This window comes from Pelophylax lessonae, assembly GCF_965119305.1.
Source record: "Pelophylax lessonae genome assembly, chromosome: 4".
NCBI classification, from domain to species: Eukaryota; Metazoa; Chordata; class Amphibia; order Anura; family Ranidae; genus Pelophylax; species Pelophylax lessonae.
In genome coordinates, this window is record NC_138771.1 from 269,770,485 (window position 1) to 269,796,883 (window position 26,399).

The following is a 26,399-nucleotide window of genomic DNA, read 5'->3' on the forward strand; positions in this document are numbered from 1 at the left end:
CTGGGAGCGTCAGTTCCCATGGTGAAGTGGGCCCTTTGGAAACTAAGACCGTTCCAGAGGGGTTTTCTCCAGCAATGGCAGTCAGACGATCTGACCCAGCGCATCTTGTTGACGGCAGCCATGAAAAGGTGTCTTCCATGGTGGTTAGTAAGAGAAAACCTTCTGAATTTTCACTCCATAGCCCCTATCTCCTGGATCACGGTAACATCGAATGCCAGCAGCACGGGTTGGGGAGCTCACTGTCTGTCGGAGACAGCACAAGGCAAGTGGGGCTTCTCTACTGTCAGAATTGTCTCCAATATCCTGGAACTCAGGGCAGTCTTCAAGGCGCTCCAGGCTTTTCAACATCTGATTCAGGGATCATCTGTAATCCTCAGATTAGACAACACCACATCAGTAGCCTATGTGAAGAGGCAGGGCAGAACACGCAGCTGGTCTCTGCTTCAGGAGGTGAGGCCAATTATGCTTTGGGCGCAGAAGTATCTATCCAATCTGTCAGCGGTATATGTTCTGGGGACACAGAACCTACAGGCAGACTTTCTCTCCCGGGTCACACTCGACAACAACGAGTGGTCCCTCAACATAGAAGTCTTCAGATGGGTTCAGTCCCTGGACTTTCTTCCGGAGGTCGATCTGTTTGCAGCACCAGGCAACAAGAAGCTTGCAAAATATTACACAAGCTTCCGAGACCCCCGAGCCATTGGAGTGGGCGCTCTCATGGACAGTTGGAAGTTTCACAGAGCCTACGCCTTTCCTCCGGTTCCGATTATTCTCCAGTTCTTGCGGAGACTCAGGACGGAGGCGGTGGAAGTCTTAGCAGTGATTCCATACTGGCCCAACAGGCCATGGTTTCCCCTGTTGACACTGCTCAGTTACCGGGCCCCTGTATCTCTACCTCTCAGGCCGAATCTTCTGTCTCAAGGCCCTACTCTTCATCCATGCCCAGCACGTCTGCACCTCAAAGTCTGGTTCTTGAGAGGGGGAGACCTGAGGCCCTAGGTTGTCCAGCAGAAGCTATCCCTACCCTTCTGAGTGCTAGACGAAGCAGCACCAATAGGGTCTATGAAAGAATCTGGGCAAAATTCTCCATTTTTTTTATCCCCTAGAGGTGATCCTGACGTGACTCCTACCATACAAGATGTTCTGGGTTTTCTACAATCAGGCCTAGATCTGTCCTTATCTGTCAGCTCATTACGGGTTCAGGTTTCAGCCATCTCAGCCTTCACAGGAGTTTCTTGGGCAAGACATGCACTGATTTGCCAATTTTTCAAGGGCGCTGTGAGACTTAAGCCCCAGAGGAAGCCGAGATTTCCAAAATGGGATCTTTCCTTAGTTTTGGACTTCTTTTCATCACTGGAATCATCTTTAGGTAGACCTCTATCAATTCGAGAGCTTACACTTAAAACCGTATTCCTGGTGGCAATTACGTCAGCAAGACGTGTCTCCGAGATCCAAAATCTGGGGGTAAAAGAACCATTTCTAACCTTTTTCCAGACAGAGTGGTTCTAATACCTATGTTAGGATCAACTCCTAAGGTAACTTTAGTGTTCCACGAAAATCAGGAAATTGTCCTTCCCAACTTTAGGACAGATGAAGACTCTCAACCTCATCCGCTTGATGTAGGCAATTCTCTACAACAATATCTGACAACCACAGCTGTCTTCCGTCAACCAGATTTTCTCTTTGTCCTTCTTCACGGAAAGAAGAAAGGAATGCGGGCCTCTTCCAGGGCTATTGCTGCATGGATCTTTCAGGCAATTCAATGGGCATACAAATCTAGGGGCTTGGATCCTCCAGAAGTGGTGACGGCACACTCAACCCGAAGTGTCTCGACGTCTTGGGCAGCTTCCAGACATGTCGCTCCCGAAGTAGTTTGCAAGGCAGCGTCCTGGTCTTCCATCAATATGTTTATGTCTCACTATTGTGTTGAACCAGCTGCCTTATCATCTGTTAATTTTGGTATTCAAGTACTATCGGTTGATGGTACCAATTAAAGTTTTATTTTCTTCAGCATCTTCCCACCCGGGAGTGTATTGCGAGTTATTTCCCCAACGTATGCTGCCATGGACTCTGTCAGGAAAACGGAAAATTGATATCAAATACTTACCGTAATTTTCCTTTCCTGATGGACTCCATGGCAGCAGGAGTTCCCTCCCAGTTCCTGAGTAGGCTAGATACAGAACATGGATGCTGAAAAGGAGCAAAGATTTATGGGAGTGGGGTCCTATAGGGTAGGAGAGGAGGCGGGGCCTACCCGACGTATGCTGCCATGGAGTCCATCAGGAAAGGAAAATTATGGTAAGTATTTGATATCAATTTCCGTTATTTTTTCAAAATTGTCGCTCTTTTTTCGTTTATAGTGCAAAAAATAAAAATCGCACAGGTGATCAAATACCACCAAAATAAAGCTCTATTTGTGGGGAAAAAAGGACGTAAATTTTGCTTGGGCATGACCACGCAATTTTCCGTTAAAGTAACGCAGTGCTGAATCGCAAAATAGGGCCTAGTCATTGAGCAGCCAAATCCTCCGGGCCTTAAGTGGTTAAAAATCCTAAAAGCCTCACGGTTGTAAAGTAAAGCATGTCTCACCAGAAATGTATCCGCTCACCATAACTTCCAAGCCTTTAAAGTCCTTATTGTGATGTAACAAAAAATGTTTTGGCACGCTATGTTTGTCACACCCACCTTTGATAAGATTCCTGTGTTCCCCTACCCGTTTACGCAGGGTGCGTGGGGTGCGGCCAACATAGAGGAGGTTGCAAGGACATCACAACAAGTAAATCATGAACCCTGAAGAGCAGGTGATGAACTGTCTGATGTTGAAAATCTGGCCATTATTGTCAGCAAAACTGGATTCACCGTGAGGAAAAGAATTGCAGGTAAGGCAACCTATCTTGCTACACTAGAAAATCCCTGTTCTATTGTCGAAATAGGAGCGAATGTCCATGGTATGTTATGTCTTGTTGCTGCATTTTAATTAGCTTTGTCCTATGGTGCTTTTGAGGGTTTTCGCCTCTCTAAAAGTAACTTGCGGGCTCCTAGGTATTGTATCAACCAATTTTGGATCCAATTGCAAGATACTCCAATGCTTATGAATTATCCTGACAATTTATTGGTATTCGTCATTATAGCTAGTAATAAATCTAGCTGCTTTCCTATTATCCTCATTCTTCTGAGCCCTATTGGACGGAGACCGAGGGAGGGATTCATATTTGAGAAAAGCTTTGTTCAGTAGTGTCTTAGGAAAGCCTTTTTTTAAAAGCTTGTTAGTCAGTATTTAGCCCTTTTCTACATAATCCTCTCTTTTTGTGCAGTTCCGGCATAATCTCTGGAACTGACCTCTGTGATGTTGTTACGCCAAGAGGGATGGTGACAACTAGAGTAATGTAAATATAAATTCCCACTGTTAGGTGTGCAGTGATTCTTGGAAATAATCTTACCATCCTCATGTGTCAGCTCTATGTCCAAAAAAATCAACTTGTATGGATCGATAACGTGTGTAAACTGCAAACCAAGGGTGTTGTTGTTGCAATTGGATACAAAGGAGGAAAACTGTTCCACAGTGTCATTCCAAATTAGCAGGACATCGTCAATGTATCTGTCATAGTAAATAATGTACTGTGAAAAGGGATTGTGATGCCAAATATAGAGTTCTTCCCAGTATCCCATTGCAATATTGCCATAGCAGAGAGCGAAATTGGCTCCCATTGCTGTGCCTTGTAATTAAAGGTAGAATTTTTCCAAAAAAGTAAAACAATTATGCTTGAGACAAAACTCTGTGCCCTAGATTAGAATTTGTGCTTGTCTAGAGTTTACTGTGAGATCTTTATAAAAAAAAATATTGTAAGGCTCTCAGGCCTACACTGTGAGGGATAGATGTGTGCAAAGAACACACATCTAAGGTCCACAAATCCTTGAATAATCCCCCTCGGCGACCTATTGTCACAAGTACAAATAATTTTATCAGTGGTCTATCGCAATATATAGATTTTTTTCTCCAGCCCATTGTTTTTAATCTCCCTGCCTATATTAAAGATTCGGCCATGTTCTGGAAATGTTACAATCCTATGAATGGGAAGACAGTTATCTGTGAGCTTCGTTAGATGTGTGTTCTTTGTAAACATCTATCCCTCACAGTGTAGGCCTGAGAGTCTTATAATATTTTCTGACACATGAGGATGGTAAGATTATTTCCAAGAATTACTGCAAACCTATCAGTGGGAATTCATATATGCATGTCTCTAGTTGTCACCATCCCTGTTGGCGTAACAAACCCCCAGAGGTCAGTCCCAGAGATTATGTCGGAACTGCACAAAAAGAGAGGACTATGTAGAACAGGGCTAAATACTGACTAACAAGCTTTTGAAAAAAGGCTTTCCTAAGACACTACTGAACAAAGCTTTTCTCAAATATGAATCCCTCCCTCGGTCTCTGTCCAATAGGGCTTCGAAGAATGAGGATATTAGGAAAGTAGCTAGGTTTGTTACTAGCTATAATGACGAGTACCAAAAAATTTTCAGGATAATTCATAGGCATTCTAGTATCTTGCAATTGGATCCAAAGTTGGTTGATACATTACCTAGGAGCCCCCAAGTCACTTTTAGAAAGGCCAAAACCTTCAAAAGCACCATAGCACAAAGCAAATTAAAATTCAGCAACAAGACAGAACATATCATGGACATTCGCTCCTATTTCGACAATAGAACAGGGATTTTCCAGTGCAGAAAGAGTGGTTGCCTTACCTGCAATTATTTTCCTCATGGTGAATCCAGTTTTGCTGACAAAAATGGCCAGGTTTTCAACCACAGACAGTTCATCACCTGCTTTTCGGAGCTTGTGATTTACATGTTGCGATGTCCTTGCAACCTCCTCTATGTTGGTGTAATGTTCTGGTACCTCTGGTACCCTTATTCCACTTTCCATTCCGTGTATGCGTCCCACCATTTTCTTCTGGTAGGTGCGCATACACCTTTAAGACCGATGCTGTCATCACTGAGCGCCGCAGAGCGGCTATTTCAACCGCCGGCGTTCTCACTCACATGTTCGTTCAACCTGTCTTGCATCTATGCTTACAAGCGTGTCTCGCTGTGGTACCTCGCTAGAGATCCCTGTATCTCGCTACCAGGATCACTTCCTCAGACCCGAACCTCGCTACTGATCCCTGTATCTCGCTACTGGATCACTTCCTCATCACCGAACCCTTCTACTACTATACTATAGTGATAAGTACCCCGCAGGGGAAACCTCCATAACTTACACTACTACTATTGCATTAAGGACTGTTACTACCTATCCATCCTATCCTATCATCTGCACTGTTACATAGATTGCTAGCTCTTGAGACTACTACCATCTATCATCTGCACTGCTGCATAGATTGCTAGCTCTTCTGTCTACTACCATCTATCATCTGCACTGCTGCATAGATTGCTAGCTCTCCTGTCTACTACTATCTATCCTTGCACTGGGTTAGTCTATCCTGTATTTGTCATCTGCTGTCCTCACCACCTGTTAGCATACTCGATACTAACCTATCTGCATTCCTAAATACCATCTTGAACTCTCCTGTACAAACCTATCAAGTGCTTACCATCCTTGTCACTGTTCACACCTGTCCCTTCAGCACATCACCTTCATACTATCATATACATCCTATCACTCCAGGAACATCTCATTGAGTGTGTATATATCTGTATGTTGAAGCTGACAGGCCCACGGTGATGAGTCCTGGAGAGTTGGATCTGGTATTCAACACATCTCTACATGACTACTGAGTGGAGATTTTGCAGCTGTAAATCCAGCCTATAACAAAAACGCAGGAGCGTTACAGTTGGCCCCACCCCGTGCACCCTGCACACGAGTAGGGGAACACAGAAAACTTATCAAAGGCGGGTGCGACAAACATAGTGTGCCCAGACATTTTTTGTTACATCACAATAAGCACCTTAGGGGCTTGGAAGTTATGGCGATCAAATTTTATCATGAAGCAGCAGCCCTTGAAGTGTATACAATACGTAAAGCATATACTATATGTAAAACAAATATATATATATATATATATTTTTTATATATATATAATATTCCCCCTTTTGTTTATCTCACAAAAGTTAGTACACCCTCACTTTTTTGTAAATATTTTATTATATCTTTTCATGTGACAACACTGAAGAAATGACACTTTGCTGCAATGTAAAGTAATGAGTGTACAGCTTGTATAGCAGTGTAAATTTGCTGTCCCCTCAAAATAACTCAACACAGCCATCAATGTCTAAACCACTGGCAACAAAAGATAGTACACCCCTAAGTTAAAATGTCCAAATTGGACACAAAGTGTCAATATTTTGTGTGACCACCATTATTTTCCAGAATTGCCCTAGCCCTCTTGGGCATGGAGTTCACAGAGCTTCACAGGTTGCCATTGGAGTCCTCTTCCACTCCTTCATGATGACATCCTTCACGATGACATCATAGAGCTCGTGGATGTTAGAGACTTTGTGCTCCTCCACCTTCCATTTGAAGATGCCCCACAGATGCTCAATAGGGATTAGGTCTGGAGACATGCTAGGCCAGTCCATCACCTTTACCCTCAGATTCTTTAGCAAGACAGTGGTCATCTTGGAGGTGTGTTTGGGGTTGTTATCATGTTGGAATACTGCCCTGCGGCCCAGTCTCCGAAGGGAGGGGATCATGCCCTGCTTAAGTATGTCACAGAACATGTTGGCATTCATGGTTCCCTCAATGAACTATAGCTCCCCAGTGCCGGCAGCACTTATGCAGCCCCAGACCATGACACTTCCACAACCATGTTTGACTGTAGGCAAGACACACTTGTCTTTGCACTCCTCACCTGGTTGCCACCACACACGCTTGACACCATCTGAATCAAATAAGTTTATCTTGATCACAGGACGTAGTTCCAGTAATCCATGTCCTTAGTCTGCTTGTCTTCAGCAAACTGTTTGCGGGTTTCTTGCGCATTATCTTTAGAAGAGCCTTTCTTCTGGGACGACAGGCGTGAAGACCAATTTGATGCAGTGTGCAGCGTATGGTCTGAGCACTGACTGACCCCCCACCCCTTCAACTATTGCAGCAATGTTGGCAGCACTCATATGTCTATTTCCCAAAGACAACCTCCAGATATGAGGCTGAGCACGTGCACTCAACTTCTTTGGTCGACCATGGCAAGGCCTGTTCTGAGTGAAACCTGTCCTGTTAAACTGCTGTATGGTCTTGGCCACCATGCTGCAGCTCAGTTTCAGGGTCTTGGCAATCCTCTTATAGCCTAGGCCAGTGATGGCGAACCTTGGAACCCCAGATGTTTTGGAACTACATTTCCCCTGATGCTCAACTACACTACAGAGTGCATGAGCATCATGGGAAATGTAGTTCCAAAACATCTGGGGTGCCAAGGTTTGCCATCACTGGCCATCCTTATGTAGAGCAACAATTCTTTTTTTCAGATCCTCAGAGAGTTCTTTGCCATGAGGTGGCATATTGAACTTCCAGTGACCAGTATGAGAGAGTGAGAGCAATAACACCAAATTTAACACACCTGCTCACCATTCACACCTGAGACCTTGTAACACTAATGAGTCACATGACACTGGGGAGGAAAAGTGGCTAATTTGGCCCCATTTTGACATTTTAATCTAGGGGTGTACTCACTTTTGTTGCCAGTGGTTTAGACATTAATGGCTGTGTGTTGAGTTTTTCTTTAGGGGCCAGCACATTTACACTGTTATACAAGCTGTACACTCACTACTTTACATTGTAGCAAAGTGTAATTTCTTCAATGGTGTCACATGAAAAGATATAATAAAATATTTACAAAAATGTGAGGGGTGTACTCACTTTTGTGAGATACTGTATATATATATATATATATATATATATATATATATATATATACTGTATATATATATATATATATATATATATATATATATATATATATATATATATATATATATATATATATATATATATATATATATATATATATATATATATACTGTATATATACATTGTTATTTTTACTATTTTTACAAATTTTGTCCTTATATGTGTTTTTTTTGTATTCAACAATTGGTAAGAATTATGTTGTACCAATCATAATATATGTATACTGCAGAGCGTTTTGTGTATATATCTTAGACTCTGTCCTTAGATTCAGGTTGCAATCTGCATTGCCTTTTTTACATATCTTTTTTGCTTCCTTATTTTGTATCTATTAGAGTTGTTTGACATATACCAAATGTCTATTTGAGCTGCAGATAAAGGTGTTTATGGCAGAGAGCCCCAGTTATATCGATATTACACCCCCTAGTTGTTTTTCCTGGCCATTCCCCTACCCGCTATAAAATGTTATAAAATGTCCAATTGGTCAGTCCCGTCACATGAATTGACAAGGCACAGGTGCGCAAAATACGTTATCATGGTGACGGGACCTTTCTGAATCTGGTTTGCCTTCGACCGACTGAGTTGCTCCTGAGGCTTAGGCCTGTCTACTGGGCACAGTGAGTGACGTCATCGCCGGTTGCCTCCATACAGTCAGGTTGTCATCCGCGGCCTCCAGATGCCACGACTTCTCTCCCATTTGGGCTCTTTCATCTGACGGATTGCTACTTGCATTCCCAGGGAGTTCCAATGGCTTGTTGTATGGAACCCCTGCTCTACCAGTGGCCTGATCACCTCCCCATGGACACCTTCATCTGTCGGGCAAGTAGACAGGCACAGCCCTTGTTGCTATCTTTTCATCCAGTTGTTGTGACAGGTTATAAGCCCCTGTTTTAAAGTTTTCATTGGTTTTATATGTCTATCTGTGGCTAATAAAAGACTTTATCTTTTGGCAAATTTTTGGTGTGAAGTGTAACAGTCTTATATTGATCCGTGGCACCTTGATCATCCAATCATAAGCCTGACCCTAAGTGCTCTCTGTTCTTGATGCTGACTTTGGTGGTTCTCTGTCCCAGGAGATTTGTATGAGCAGCTATAGACTTCAGAGCTTATTATTCCACCAGTCCCTCTCAACCAGGTGCCTGATCATTTTTGTTGCTATGATTTGACTACTATAATAGTATGATAAACATCCCTTCTATTGGGACTAAATTGTTAAAAGGACTAGTTTACTAGAAACGCTAAACTGATAACTAGTTTTAAAGTGTTAACTATGGAGGGTACTATGATTTTTTTGCAATAACACAGGCAAGTGCAATTTTAGGATATGACATGTTTGGTATCTACTTACTTGATGCACCCCCATCTTTTATATTTTACCAGAAATTGGGTATAATATTGTGTTTGTTAACACAAACATTTAGTGGTGCACCGAAATTTCGGCCACCGAAATTTTCGGCCGAAAATGGGCTTATTCCATTTCGGCCGAAATAGGGTTAAAAATGCCGATAGTAAAGATGGCCGCCGCGAGCGCAGCGCAAGTTTCAAAAGACCCGCCTCTGGCCGTCCTTTCCTTTCTAAAGATCCGCCTCTGGCCGTCCTTTCCTTTCAAAAGACCCGCCTCTGGCCGCCGGCAGCCCGCCTCCCGGTGATGTCACTACTACTAAGCTCTATGCATGAATGAACTAACAGACCCGGCGGGCGGGTGAGCGGCCGCTAATAGCTGTAACTAAGTATGCTCTTCACCTTGTTATCAGGCGGGTATCTCCGCTGACATGGAAGTGAAGAGCTTACTTAATTACAGCTATTAGCGGCCGCTCGCCCGCCCGCCGGGTCTGTTAGTTCATTCATGCATGCATAGATCGTAGTAATAGTGGCATCACCGGGAGGCGGGCTGCCGGCGGCCAGAGGCGGGTCTTTTGAAACGAAAGGACGGACACCGGAGGAGCTGCAAGTAAGGACTCGGAGATGGAATCATTGGGATGGGGAGGAACATTTTAAGTAAGTACATGCTGTTTTATTGAATCATTTTACCAAAAAAATATTATACTACGGACAGTTCATATAACGGAGGAAATTGAGGAGGAAACCCAGGATCATTGCAGATGGAATACATTTATTTTAAAGACCCAAAAGCCAGATAAAGCATTTGGAGGTCCCCTAGACATGAGCAGATATACACAGATCAACATACAAAGCTATGCAATGCTATACTGTTACCTTACAGCAGTAAGGTGAGTGGCCTGTGAGCACTTAGTTGTTATTACATTGAAGATTTAGGCAGGGGGGGGGGGGGCGCTGAGCCAGGGGGGGAGGGAAGCTGAGGCGAGGTTACCAATGGTATTAGTATTATGCAGCATGAGGGGGTTAATGTATTGCCACTGCTGGTCACTGATGCATTAGTGACCGATCAGTGACAGTTAATTAACCCCTTTGTGCTGCATTAGTTCACCAGTATCAGTGCAACCAGTGTTAATTAACACTGATACTGGTTGCACTAATGCAGCACAAAGGGGTTAATTAACTGCCACTGATCGGTCACTAATGCACCAGTGACCAGCAGTGGTAATACCTTAACCCCTCATGCTGAATACAAATACCATTTGGGGAAAAAAAGTCATTTTCGGTTTCGGTTTCGGTTTTCGGCCAAGGGCATCCTGCATTTTCGGTTTCGGTTTCGGCCCAGAATTTTCATTTCGGTGCATCCCTACAAACATTTATTTAAGTGTATTTTGTACTGAATTTGTGTTTAATAAACAACTGTGCACAAATTGGGTAACAAAAAAAGATTGGAACTACCACCATTGTATTCTCCAGGGTTTCTGCTTTCAGAAAATATATAGTAATTTCTAGCAAAAAAAATAAAATAAATTAAGTGACCATGTAAACTCTGTTCTCAGCTGCATAAGTGGCTTGAAGGGGTGGGCCTAGAGACTGCAGGGGGGATGTCAGCAGGAAGCAGAGAAACAGAATTATACTGATCTTTCTAGTGAAGAGCTATGCAGTGAGGCATGTCCGCACAAATCTTGGCCATTGGAGGGCAGGCAAGCTGTGCTCAAAGCACAGCCAGAAAACTGACCATGCTGGGAAGGATGTTCTTTTATGTCTAGCGGGGTCATTTTGAAATAGGAAAACAGGGGCACTGGTAGGATCACCAGGTATTCACTGCAAAGGAAGAAATACAAAGAAAACAGGATACGATAAAACAAGTACATGGTACAGCAGGAACATACTGTATCAAGAATATTAAATGTTGGGGTAACAAACACTTCAACTACCACCCTAAGACCGTTTATAAATGGAGATTATACTGGGATCATAATTGAGGCTACAACCATGATCAGACATCCCAACCTGCAAAAACTAATTTAGGGAGGTGGCAAACTCATTTCAGGGAGGTTCTTTTTTTGGTTTTTTTTTACTGTTTTTACTAGTATTGGCAGCGATCAGCGATTCTTAGCGGGAATGCGACATTACGGCGGACAAATCTGACACTTTTTGGGGGACCAGTGACACCAATACAGTGATCAGTGCTAAAAACAAATGCACTGTTACTGTATAAATGACACTGGCAGGGAAGGGGTTAACACCAGGGGCAATCAAGGGGTTAAGTGTGCTTCTAGGGAGTGCTTTCTAACTGTAGGGGGAATGGATGCACTAGAGGAAAAGAGAGATCTCTCTTTTCCTCCCTGGCAGAACAGTGGTCTGCCTTGTTTACATAGGCAGACCACCATTCTGTCATTCTGCCGCATGGATTGCTTTTCAGAGCATTGACTAATTTAGGGAACCTGGACTAATACTAATAATTAATTAGTAAATTAATTATTAATAAATAATTAATGACAGTCATTGTAATGCTAGCCATATTGCTGTCCCTTTTTTTTTGTTCCAATCTGCCCTTTTAACATGGGGAAATAAGCTGACACTTATGCTGCACATGTGTAAAGTTACTTTCACCCTGCTAAAAGGACAGAAATAAGGTTGGCAATACATTGACTGTTAATAACAGGGGGCAGAAGGCACAGGCTATGATCTGTACATTCCAGCAGCTTCAGGGAAACACTCTTTTTTTTTTTTTTTACTTCTTTTACCATAATCTCTGCAGCAGCTAGTTTGCACAAGAATTCCATCCCACCAGCAAAGGAAGAGGCTGTGTTGTGATAGACAGTGCACCCTGTGTACCCATTGGCTAAGGTGGCAGTGGGAGAAGGAGCAGCCCACCTTCTACTGCCTCCTCAGCCAATAGGTGGCTGAAATTGTCTAAAGTCCCTTCCCTTTAACATCTCCCGAGTCCCAGCCCTGCCAGCTAGCTTACTATGCTATGTATGCTATGTGGTCGGGAGGGCTGGTTTACCAGACAGGACCAGCAGCTTCTGGCTCCTCTCTCTTGCACACTTCCTGGTTGCCAGGGGCCCCATACATGTGTATCACTTGTACCCCCCTGATGGCGGCCTTGCTGCTGTGGCTGACAGCTGGGATATCGCGCGGCACTTGCGGCTGTCATGGAGCCGCAGCCAAAATGCGGGAGACTCCCACACCTCGCGAAGACTTGGGATGTCTGCATGATTCAGGTATCTTTGTTTTTAGCTAGCAATACCCTACACAAAAAAGTGATCCGAGCGGCTATTAAGCCGCTGGATTACTTTTACAGGACATGGAAAGGGCCCACCCCCTCCTGCAGTTACCTTTACTGAGCTCTCCTGTCCGACCCATCTCATGAGGATGAGACCAGCGGTACCTGCTTTCTGGGACACAGTGAGAGGAACTGATTGTTCCTCCCACTGTGTGACATCAGAAACAATAAGGATTTTGTTAGTTTCGGTTTCTGTCTCATATACGGTGGCTTGTAATAGCCTCTGATCACCACTCTGCACCCCAGTTCCTAAGTTTTCATGCATAGGGGTCCCTATAATTAAGGGGTGGGTGGGGTGAAACATGTGAGGGGGTGTGGCCCGAGGAGCGGCATTGACTGAGTCTTTTACATGTTAACATCCTCACTAGGATTGGATATGGTGAGTGGCAGTTTTATGTTTAAATTTACTTCAAGTTTCATTTCAAACTAGAGTTTAACTCTAAATAAAGTGTACATTGGGTTCTCATAAAACCTCTGAGGCTCTTGTCAATTAGTATATCATGTACTCTGTTCAAGGGCCTGTTACCCTGTGGATAACATTGTAAAAGTGAAGCCCAAGCAAACCCCCTAAAGGCTTCATATAAATCATTTATATTCAATTCACATACCTTTATCACAGCTGATGCCATAATACCCTGGTGGACAGATACATAGTCCTGGAGTTACACAAAGCCCACCATTTAAGCACCGTGGCATGCAGAGAGCTATAACAAAATTACACAGAGACAAAAAAATATCAATACACTGTTATTATAAGCATGGACAGTATAACAATAATACAGCTTACTTGTAGAACTACATATCATATTTAGGGCATGTGAGTATCAATGTGTCACAGCCTTTTTATATTTCTACCTGACTGGGTGTATTAAGTAATTTTATTCAGAAGTAAAAGTATCTTATTGCACGCCTTGTCTAGAGTTGTAATAACTGGAATTTTTATAATACCAACAGTGACAGAACGTTTGGTTTTTGAATACAAGGTAATAATATGATGTAGCCTTTGGAAAATGAAAGGTTAAATCGGTTTAGTAATTATTTACTAAATTGTGATTCATTTAGAGGTACACTAAATTACCAAAAGCATTGGGACACCTGCCTTTAAACGCACATGAAATTTAATGGCATCCCAGTCTTAGTCCGTAGGGTTCAATATTGAGTTGGCCCACTCTTTGCAGCCATAACAGATTAAACTCTTCTGGGAAGGCTGTACACAAGGTTTAGGAGTGAGTCTATGGGAATTTTTGACCATTTTTTCAGAAGCGACTTTGTGAGGTCAGGCACTGATGTAGACGAGAAGGCCTGGCTCGCAGTCTCCACTTTAATTCATCCCAAAGGTGTTCCTTTGAGTTGAGGTCAGGACTCTGTGCAGGTCAGTCAAGTTTCTCCACCCCAAACTCGCTCATCCATGTCTTTATGGACCTTGCTTTGTGCACAGGTGCACAGTCATGTTGGAACAGGAAGAGGCCATGCCCAACTGACAATGCTACAAGTCAGACACATTGTGTGTTTTGCACCACTTGTTTTGCTAACACCTCAGGTTACACTAAAAGGTGTGATTACAAAGAAAGGCAAGGGTTGTTATTTCATAAAGATTTGCCTAGTGACAATTGGATCTTGAGGAGAAAGGCTTGTCAGTTGAAGTGGGAGATTAATATTTCTTAGCTCAAATGACGCAATGTGAGAGACAGAGCCACAGTTGTGTAATTGAACATGAAATAGTCACCTTTTAGTGGACATTTGTCAAGAGGAAATTTCCTGTGCCTATATAGATGGATCCAGATATTGGCACAATGGAGCATATGTGATGGGATTTGCTGTTTGGATTCCAAATCAGCAACTTTTGTTATAATATAATCTTCCTGGATATACAGTCAGGTCCATAAATATTGGGACATTGACACAATTCTAATCTTTTTGGCTCTATAATAGATTTGAAATGAAACAAACAAGATGTGCTTTAACTGCAGACTTTCAGCTTTAATTTGAGGGTATTTACATCAAAATCAGGTGAAAAGTGTAGGAATTACAACAGTTTGTATATATGCCTCCCACTTTTTAAGGGACCAAAAGTAATGGGACAATTGGCTGCTCAGCTGTTCCATGGCCAGGTGTGTGTTATTCCCTCATTATCCCATTTACAAGGAGCAGATAAAAGGCCCAGAGTTAATTTCAAGTGTGCTATTTGCATTTGGAATCTGTTGCTGTCAACTCTCAATATGAGATCCAAAGAGCTGGCACTGTCAGTGAAGCAAGCCATCATTAGGCTGAAAAAACATAACAAACCCATCAGAGAGATAGCAAAAACATTAGGTGTGGCCAAATCAACTGTTTGGATCATCCTTAAAAAGAAAGAACGCAACGGTGAGCTCAGCAACACCAAAAGACCCGGAAGACCACGGAAAACAACTGTGGTGGATGACCGAAGAATTCTTTCCCTGGTGAAGAAAACACCCAAACAGTTGGCCAGATCAAGAACACTTTCCAGGAGGTAGGTGTATGTGTGTCAAAGTCAACAATCAAGAGAAGACTTCACCAGAGTGAATACAGAGGGTTCACCACAAGATGTAAACCATTGGTGAGCCTCAAAAACAGGAAGGCCAGATTAGAGTTTGCCAAGAAACATTTAAAAAAGCCTTCACAGTTCTGGAACAACATCCTATGGATAGAAGAGACCAATATCAACTTGTACCAGAGTGATGGGAAGAGAAGAGTATGGAGAAGGAAAGGAACTGCTCATGATCCAAAGCATACCACCTCATCAGTGAAGCATGGTGGTGGTAGTGTCATGGCGTGGGCATGTATGGCTGCCAATGAAACTGGTTCTCTTGTATTTATTGATGATGTGACTGCTGACAAAAGCAGCAGGATGAATTCTGAAATGTTTCGGGCAATATTATCTGCTCTTATTAAGCCAAATGCTTCAGAACTCATTGGCCGGCGCTTAACAGTGCAGATGGACAATGAACTGAAGCATACTGCGAAAGCAACCAAAGAGTTTTTTAAGGGAAAAAGGGGAATGTTATGCAATGGCCAAGTCAATCACCTGACCTGAATCCGATTGAGCATTCATTTCACTTGCTGAAGACAAAACTGAAGGAAAAAATGCCCCAATAACAAGCTGGAACTGAAGACAGTTGCAGTAGAGGCATCAGAGCATCACCAGGGATGAAACCCAGCATCTGGTGATGTCTATGTGTTCCAGACTTCAGGCTGTAATTGACTGCAAAGGATTTGCAACCAAATATTAAAAAGTGAAAGTTTGATTTATGATTGTTAATCTGTCCCATTACTTTTGGTCCCTTAAAAAGTGGGAGGCACATATACAAACTGTTGTAAAAATAAGTGAAAATTTACAAATTGGGCCCAAAGTGTCAATATTTTGTGTGGCCACCAATATTTTCCAGCACTGCCTTAACCCTCTTGGGCATGGAGTTCACCAGAGCTTCACAGGTTGCCACTGGAGTTCTCTTCCACTCCTCCATGATGACATCACGAAGCTGGTGGATGTTAGAGACCTTGCGCTTCTCCACTTTCCGTTTGAGGATGCCCCATAAAAGCTCAATAGGGTTTAGGTCTGGAGACATGCTTGGCCAGTCTATCACCTTTACCCTCAGCTTCGTTAGCAAGTCAGTGGTCATCTTGGAGGTGTGTTTGGGGTCATTATCATGTTGGAATACTGCCCTGCTGCCCAGTCTCCGAAGGGAGGGGATCATGTTCTGCTTCAATATGTCACAGTACATGATGGAATTCATGGTTCCCTCAATGAACTGTAGCTCCCCAGTGCTGGCAGCACTCATGCAGCCCCAGACCATGACACTCCCACCACCATGCTTGACTGTAGGCAAGACACACTTGTCTTTGTACTCCTCACCCGGTTGCCGCCACACACGCTTGACACCATCTGAACCAAATAAGTTTATCTTGGTCTCATCAGACCACAGGACATGGTTCTAGTAAACCATGTCCTTAGTCTGCTTGTCTTCAGCAAACTGTTTGCGGACTTTCTTGTGCATCATCTTTAGAAGAGGCTTTTTACTGGGACAACAGTCATGCAGACCAATTTGATGCAGTGTGCGGCGTATGGTCTGAGCACTGACAGGCTGACCTCCCACCCCTTTAACCTCTGCAGCAATGCTGGCAGCACTCATACATCTATTTCCAAAAGACAACCTCTGGATATGATGCTGAGCAAGTGCACTCAACTTCTTTGGTCGACCATGGCGAGGCCTGTTCTGAGTGGAACCTGTCCTGTTAAACCGCTGTATGGTCTTGGCCACCATGCTGCAGCTCAGTTTCAGAGTCTTTGCAATCTTCTTATAGCCTAGGCCATCTTTATGTAGAACAACAATTCTTTTTTTCAGATCCTCAGAGAGTTCTATGCCATGAAGTACCATGTTGAACTTTCAGTGACCACTCAAATCTGAGACCTTGTAACACTAACAAGTCATATGACACCAGGAAGGGAAAGTGGCTAATTGGGCCCAATTTGGACATTTTCACTTAAGGGTGTACTCATTTTTGTTGCCAGTGGTTTAGACATTACTGGCTGTGTGTTGAGCTATTTTGAAGGGACAGCAAATTGACACTGTTATACAAGCTGTACACTCACTACTTTACTTTGTAGCAAAGTGTCATTTCTTCAGTGTTGTCACATGAAAAGATATAATAAAATATTTACAAAAATGTGAGGGGTGTAAGATACTGTATTTACCTTGCCATATTTTAGCTTAAGAGCCTTAGTATTTTCTAGAATAGGTTTGTCACTTTTTGAGTTGATGACAGGACAAAGAATGTCTATTCTTCTATCTTTTGAGCTTAGCATACTTAGTCATTTACAACCTGTTGTATAGAAAGAAGTGTTGCTGCAAACATTGACATTGGTACTTGGGATGCCAACTGGGAAGGTTATTTTAATATTCTTAAGTTAATTGGGACTATAGTTAATTTTTGTTGGAAGAATGGGTAAACATTGCAGAGAGGTCTATGAGCCTAGAATGGTCCATATTGATCAATGAAAATTACTTAAGAAAAACATAATTTTTTCGATAACAATTTGATACTTGTTTTCATTTTCTCTCCTCGATATGTCTTTAGTTTCTAAGTTTAAAGAAAATTATTTTATTGTTTTCTGGATTTTTTTAATTCTACTATGACCATGAAACAAGCACAACTAAACCTCTTGTCACTATTTTTTTGTTTTTGCTTTCATCATTACTTCCTTTCTAATTGTGTTATCAAGAACTATCATTTTTTGGATAGACTTCAACGTTTTCCTCATATAGACTTGTTTCATAAGAAACATTCTGATTGTTTAAACATCATGAGAGGGGGAGTTGAGATGCAATTTTCATATATGAATTTTTTTATGAATTGTCTGATATGGGAGAATATGAGTGTTTAGAGCTTGAAAATATTTTAAAACACATTGTGTTGCTTATTCAAAAAGAATGGATTATACAGTTATGGGAATATTATGTGTAAAATCTGCTGTATTAATCTTGATGGTAGTGACAAGATAGAAGGAAAAATAAGTGACTCCATGTTGACATTGAAATGTGATACTTTCTCCTACACAACCTTTGCTAGTTTAGTAGATCCTTGGAAGATTAATATTACAGCAACAGCTAATAATAATGATACTAGTTTAGTTTACATTATAGTTGTTACATCTAGGTTTCTTAATTATTTTACAGAAACAAATATTACGATAAACTTGTAAACATAGCATTTATTTTATTTTACTAATTTTGATAGAACACACACAACTTGGGAAAGTTAGACGGATGGGTTGCTATAACAAGGATGTACAAAAATTGTACATTTGAAGCCTTATTACCAATTAGAGGATAGATTTATTTTATTTTAAAAATAATAGATTTAGGAATTTTACATAATGACTTATGGATATATACTTCTATTGAAGAAGATGCTAATTACATCTAGATTAAAAAATATATAGTTAAAGTACATACAGGCTTGTGTGGAAGAGAAGGATCTGATTTAATGTGTCCAAACAGAGTTACTGTTGAACTAAATAATACGAAATGTTGAAAAAAGACCATAGAAAAGAGTTGCTTGCTGGCCAACGATAGATAGACTATATAACAATGAATATGACAATTGAATAATGAAGAGTTATGATTACTTATCATACTTATAATTGGTTGGTGTGAAAGATAATGTAAAAAAAGGGTTGTATTGTACAAATCATTTAGTTATATAAATTTCTTGGGATGGAAGAGATTTTATGTATTAATTAATCATTTATATTGCAGAGTAATATAATTTGACATATCAAAGATATTATTTACTTCTTCCTCACTGAAATAGGAAAATAGTTATATGATATGTTCAAAGATGTAAGAGTTTTACAATAGGTTAAATAAATGTATTAAATTGAAGGAAGAAAATCATTGATGATATTACATCATTTGGATGGAAAACTAACTAAAATTAATAACTAATATAACACAGGCACCGTCCCCAAAATCATAAATGGGAAAATAGGTGAGATCCAGGTATAGTAGTGAGAAGCCCAGGGAAAGGGGTAGGGGAATGTGAGGAAAATTATCTACTAAACCTGGACAATGGAGATTTGAATGTGCCACATATATACTAAAAAAATATCATGTAAAATTTCAAATTTTTGTACAAAAAAATGCATTAAAACACATACAGTTAGGATTAGTGATACGTGTTCATAGAAAGTCAAACAATCTGAATATATACAGTATAGTTTTGCTGATGGATCAACGCGTTTCACTGACATAGCTTCTTCAGGATCCAACCAGTGTGTGTATATCATAAAGATTTGCAAAGTATCAAAATATCTAGGACAGACAACAGTATATGTCAATGTACATCAAAACAAAATAAAACAAACAAAAATCATCACCAAAAAATAACAGTACCACAATACATAATAAGTAGAGAGAAAAATGGACAAACATCAGAGAGACATGGCAAAAAAAAAGGGGGGGGCGGAAATGTGGGGGATCAAAGACACAGCAGACCAAAGGGGGGGAGGACTTCAAACAAGTTGAAGAATGGGAAAGGGGAAAAGGAAAATATCAGATAGTACATTTCAAATTTCACCCGTCGCTAAAAAATAAAACAAAAGCCCGTAGGATATGGTAAGAGGTGATATCGCCTTAAAACCTGTATATTAGATGACCAAAGTTATATACATATCCTAAAAATACACCTCAAAATGACCACAGAATTAAATTATGTGAAAAGGGTGATATTGACCGCTTAAGTGAGCCATAGGTGGAAATAAGTTTCCTAAAAAGTGAGAACAGTAAATTAAAAAGTGTTATACAGAGAGCGACCTCTGTGACAGTGTGCAGTGTGAAAGTGACGTGACTCATGATAGACACAAGAAAACCAAAAGATAAGTGATAAATGTGTGTGAAAGAATGTGAAATACAAGGAGTAAAGTGAATCATTAATAAACTGAAACCAAAAATCAGTAATAAAAGTGACAATGTGCTAAAGGGTGATAACAAAGGAATACCAGATTTTGTTTGATTTTTAGCGATGGGTAAGATTGGAATTGTACTATCTGTTGTTCTCCTTTTCCCCTTTCCCATTCTTCAACTTGTTTGGAGTCCTCCCCCCCTTTGGTCCGCTGTGTCCTTGATCCCCCACATTTCTGCACCCCCTCTTTTTTTTTTTTCTTTTTTTGCCATGTCATGTCTCTCTGATGTTTGTCCATTTTTCTTTTTTTTTTTTTTTTTTTAGACTTTGTAATTATATATTGTGGTACTGTTTTTTTTTGGTGATGATTTTGTTTGTATTATTTTGTTTTGACGCATATTGAGATATACTGTTGTCTGTCCTAGATATTCTGATACTTTGCAAATCTTTATGATAAACACACACTGGTTGGATCCTGAAGATGTCAGCGAAACGCATTGATCCATGTCATGGACTTGCAATAGTTTGGCAAAGCTTACCTGTCCCATCATGTCTGTATTAGAGGTCAGACTGCACTTCTGGTTCCTTTTTATCACCTCTCCTTCCTGTTCCTGCCCCACCCAGGTCATCACAGGAAGCCTATATTAACCAGTGCACTGCAGGCCTGCTTTGCTGTTCAACAGTATTAGTTTCCTGTTCCTGTTTGCCGTGTGCTTGAAATTACTACTCTGTGTACCGACTTTGGCTTGTCCCTGACTATTCCTGTTTGCCTGTTATCCTGACCTTTGGCCTGTCCCTTGACTACCCTTGTCTGCCTGTTACCCCGACCTTGGCTTGCCCTTCACCATTCTGTGTGTCCTGAGTGGCTGCTTCCCTTCACTCCCTACGGAGCGTGACCTGGGGGACCCCAGGGGCCGCGACCTGGGCCCAGCTGCAGCGAAGTCCATCCTCACCACTAGAGGCACTGGTGAACACCTGCTGGGTCTTAGACTCCGCGCCCTGGGGAATCTTGGGTTCACGTTCTGGTCCATCCGCAGCAGTCTGCTATAGGGTTCACTACCTTGCGCTGCGCCCCTGCCTCCAACAGGGTGCAGTTGTCACCTGGCCACAGGTGACCTGACAATCCATCAGCAAACCATACTGTATATATTCAGATTGTTTGACTTTCTATGCAGATGTATCACTAATCCTAACTGTATGTGTTTTAATTAATTTTTTGTACAAATAAAAAATTGATATTTTTGTACTATATATATATGGCACATTTAAATCCCCATTGTCCAGGTTTGGTACATAATTTTCCTCACATTCCCCTACCCCTTTCCCTGGGCTTCTCACTACCATACCTAGATTTGTAGTCTCTTGTAGGGATGATCGAACTTTTCAAAAGTTCGGTTCGGCCAGAACATCCGAACTTCCCGAAAGTTCGGCCCGGATTTCAGTGAAATCAATGGGACCCGAACTTCGGTAATCAAAAAACACCATTTTGAAGCTCTTGAAGTTCTTAAAAAGTGTCATTTTTGATAGAGAGCCAATTATTGAAAAAAAAATTAAAAAAAATTAAAAAATTTAGTATCTGGGGGGTCTAAAAAGTGTACCTGTGAAGTTTCAGCTCTGTAGCATGTCCAGAACCATAAAAAAAAGATTGTTTGTATTTTGTCACTTATAGAACAGGTTAGTGGCTTCTCGCTTTTCACACCTTGCCGGTTTAGTAGCAAGCGTTTTTTTGGGCATTTTTTGGGGTCTTTTCAGGCAGGCAAAACATCTGAACTTGTGTATACGGGTATATATACCCTATGCACAAGTTCAGATGTTTTGCCTGCCTCCAAAGAACCCAAAAAAATGCCCAAAAAAACGCCTGCTACTAAACCGGCAAGGTGTGAAAAGCGAGAAGCCACTAACCTGTTCTATAACTGACCTAATACAAACAATCCTTTTTTTGTTATGGTTCTGGACATGCTACAGAGCTGAAACTTCACAGGTACACCTTTTAGACCCCCCAGACACAAAATCACACAAAAAAAGTTCTTAAAAATTGTCATTTTTGATAGAGAGCCAATTATTGAAAAAATTTAGTTTTTTTTTTTAAATTGGATTTAGTATCTGGGGGGTCTAAAAAGTGTACCTGTGAAGTTTCAGCTCTGTAGCATGTCCAGAACCATAAAAAAAAAAGATTGTTTGTATTTTGTCACTTATAAAACAGGTTAGTGGCTTCTCGCTTTTCACACATTGCCGGTTTAGTAGCAAGCGTTTTTTTGGGCATTTTTTGGGTTCTTTGGAGGCAGGAAAAACATCTGAAATTGTATATTAAATATTAATATATTGCATATTACTGCAGCGAAAGTGACTTGAGAGAAACTAGCTTTTCTCTATAGCGGTCACCCTGATATGGAAGGGTTTTGTCACCCTGCCATAGCAGTCACTGTCAGTTAACCCTACACTATGGTCCCCTTACACTTAACACTTTCCCTACAGAAACTGAATAAATTAAAGCTAACTAAAGTGTAAAAGAGCACCCTAACTACACTAGATATCCCTTTCCTCACACTAAAAATTGCTAAATGACACTTTGTAACACTTTGTAACAGAAGTAACAGAACAGCATTCCACTCTCTTCCATGTCCCGTATAAGAATGCTAGGAATTTGGCGGGGGCTATCTTATATACGGGGGGGCATATTCACTAATGATTGGTCTATGGACCCCCTAGTCACTCCGATCACATTCCTAGCATTTTCCTGCCCCCTCAATTGGCTTTTGCTAATGGTTCTGGTCCAATCATGGGCTTTTAAAGCCCATTTCCTGTCCCATTGCATTTTGGTCGGTTCTGGTTGCCGAATTCCGAACTTTTTGGGCAAAAAGTTCTAAATTCAGCCGAACCTCGAACAGCCAATGTTCGGGTCAAACCGATGGTCGACCCGAACCGTTCGATCATCCCTAGTCTCTTGATGGAATTAAATAGTTACATTTTTCACAGGAAAATCGCCGGATTTTGGAGAAGTGCTTATGTACAATATCTGACATATCCAATTTCATTATTGTTTATTGTATTGTTTGTTATAATTTTTTGTATTGTAAAAAAAAAAAAAGGATGATCAGAGACATTTCTAATTTAAGATGAATGCACTTTTATTAGTTGATTATAATGCATTGAGGGGTAATTGTTAGAGATTTAGAGTTTAATATTTTAAATTATATAAGTCTCTGAAATACATATGAATGTTCTAATGCAATATGTTTGTTTTGAACGTTACTTCAATATGTCTTTTATATGTAGAATTACTACCTTCTTGGGACACACTTTTTGCTGACATAGTCTTTACATATAGTATAAAAGACAACTATATCTACAGATCAAGCAAAGATGAGAAAAGAACATCCTACACTCTGAAGAGATGTAGACCCTCTCTCCTTTTGATGCGTGAAACCTTTCTGTTTTGTTCTGTTTTGTATTTTTTGCTTTACTTTAAGAAAATAAACAACTTTCCTGAAGTATCCTGACAGCTGAGAAGTCTAATTCGAACAACAGCTTTCTCAGAAAAGTTGAAGCTGTTAAAGCTGTAACGGGTGGGCCAATTCAATATTTAACTCTACGGACTAAGACTGGGATGGCATTAAAGTTCATGCGCGTGTAAAGGCAGGTGTCCCAATACTTTTGGTAATATAGTGTATGTGTGGTATTATATTGGTCATACTTTCTTTCCCTGATTTTTAGTAGGCCTGCAAGAAACTTCAGGTATCAGTATGCAATGGTCCATTCATACTAATGTCCCTGTTTATTGTATGCCATCTGGGCCACCTTTTAATTTATTCCAGCCAGTCTCTTCACTAGACGTTATGAAGAATTAACTGTATACACATCCGTATTGGATTACTATGTCCTACAGTTACAGGGAAAGTAGAAAATAATTTATGGAAGGATACTCATAACTTCTTGTTTTCCTTGCTAAGCAGCCTCATATTGTATGGCCACTGATAAATCTCATTGGTCAGACCACATGGAAGCACAGGCTCATTCTCTAAACACACTGGCAGTACTATAAAAAGAATGCTTTAGGGCTAGCACATACTTAGCTTGCCTTATTGTTAGCAAATGCTAAATACAAAACAGGCGTGAAACTTTCAGACTGTACTTATTTCCCAAAACATGTCCAAACCACATAGAATTAAATAAATTCAGCTAAAAATGTCAAACTTAAAACCAGGAACTACTGGGTGGTAAAAAAAAAAAAACCTAAGATACCCAGGAAACACTGAAACATAGTGAACATTGTATGCACAAACTGAAGTAGGTTAAACTAAAATAGTTGATAAAGTTTAACAGTTGTTGCTCTATTCTAAATAATTTATAATCAATAATACCCTAATTCTACAAAGTGTAAAATTCACCATAAAGAAATGTAGGTTCTGAAAAAAGAAAAACCATGCCTACACATAGTCCTACTCAATTTACAGTGGCAACTTCTCTGCTCCCCTTTCATGACTTCAGCTTAGAATAATTCAAGTGAACCTATACTAAAAAGTGAGGATTTTCTAATGGGACTGACAATTGGTAATATCATTACTTTTCTGCTTATTGTTCTTCTGAGGATTTACTGGAGAGAAAGCTTTGTCTGGGAACCTATATAGGAGCATTTCCCTGTTTCATTCAATGGGTAGGTATAGGCATTCTCTACTTTTCCTGCTGCTTATTGATCATTACTACACAAGTCATCAGATCACCAATCATGAGGATGGCTGCTCTGACATAGGGAAGCAAAGCCCTGTTGCTCTTGTACCTCTATTAAGATTGTCACATCCATACAGAGACACAGTGCAAATGAGGTATAGCAATAGTCTGGGCAAAAGATAAGCTGCAGAAATCCTGAAGGTCATATTGTGGACTACTACTTGGCCCTTCACATTACTTTCTTTGGGCACAGCTTTCACACTAGAGGTATTAATTAAAATGATGTTATTTTTAAATTTAATAGCTTGATTTAATAGTTCATTTTTATGGTGTGACCAAAGAAAACACGGTTTTCACTTTCAAGATTTGACCAAAGAAAACATGGTTTTACCTTTCTCACAGTGTGGACCATAAAACCCATCTGGACATTCACAGACATGTCTCTCATTACAGTAACCTCCATTTCTACATCCTCCTGGGCACTTAGCTGGAAAAAAGACAGTGTTGCAATGTCAAGTTGATGGTTCAACATAAGTCCAAGCACACATGCTTTGTTATAAGCTTAAGCTGTAGGTAGCAGTTCAGAGATGTGGGAAGAGATTTGGAGTTTGTGGGTTGATTCACTGCCAGTGAATATCTGTGGACATTTTGTCATCATTTAAATCCTATCTATTCCTTTTTTATGACATCTCATTCGAGCAACAATACCATACTGTCACACAAGGTATACAAGATGGCATCCCATTCCCACAGATCAAGGACTAATATGTAGGTCTTCTGTCATGCGAACACAAACAGAACTTAGTAGGTGTTTTTTAAGCAGGAGAATCCCCAAAGTAATGGCATCCCTCTCTCATACTGTTGTCTGTCTTTGGGGGTCTTCCACATCACACTGTTCTCTAACAGTGTGAAGGGAGGAAACAAAAGGGGGAAGTTATGTGCAGCTGGGAGCACATAATAAAAAAAATGTCAAATTAGGTGTGAAATGAGAAAATCAGAATGAGTAAATGGTCCATAGAATGGAGAATTAAAATAGTTTTGCCTAAATATGAGCAGAATTACATGTAGAACCCCACAATCAAGTATCTGGGTCAAATAATCTCTATTAAATCTAAAGGAATCGTCTGTATAGCGCTACACCTGAATATCTGAATTGTGAATGCCACAGCAAAGGAAATCATATGGTGGTGATGGTATGTACAGGATAGTTTCCAGCATTCTAGGTTCTAAAATGAATGGTCTTCTATTTAAATGGAGAACACAAAAAGTAGAGATATTACCCAACAATCAGCCACATTTCAGCTGACTTTGTCCAGTATAAATAAAAAAAAACAACAACAGTTGGTTGGTAGGGAGCAAGTCCATTTCTTCCTACCACCTTTACAGACCTCCCTGCTGAGTATTATTTAGACAGCCATGCTGCAGTCACAAAGTGCCAATAATTAATTTATCACCATATTGTACTGAGAATACACTAGTTACAAGCAGTATATAAAGGCAAATATAGCGTTCCCTATATTCTTGCAGTTAGTGCTGAAGCTAGTATATTTTCAGTACATCTGTATAGAGAATGTTGTTCTTTCCAAGTTCATAACTATTTAAAGTACAACAGTCATGTAAGATTTATGGAGATGCCACTGCTGGCCTCCTCCAAAAATAGTAGTTGCCTGACTTCAATTCTTCTAATGTTAAAAATCTGTAAGAAGCATGCAGCAAATTAAAGTCAATGAAAAGTATACATTTATTATACCTTCATTTTATCTTGGTCAGGGAATCCGCT

General features: G+C 40.6%; 1 protein-coding gene across 1 annotated transcript in view; it reads right to left on the reverse strand.

The window, feature by feature from the left end:
- WIF1 (WNT inhibitory factor 1) overlaps positions 1 to 26,399 on the reverse strand; it is a 165,663-nt gene that overhangs the window by 43,729 nt on the left and 95,535 nt on the right. The window contains exons 5-6 of the mRNA XM_082252868.1: positions 25,011 to 25,106; positions 13,138 to 13,233 (exon numbers count right to left, since the gene is read on the reverse strand). Coding sequence (XP_082108994.1) covers positions 13,138 to 13,233; positions 25,011 to 25,106 — 192 coding nt within the window. The remainder of the gene's footprint in view (positions 1 to 13,137; positions 13,234 to 25,010; positions 25,107 to 26,399) is intronic.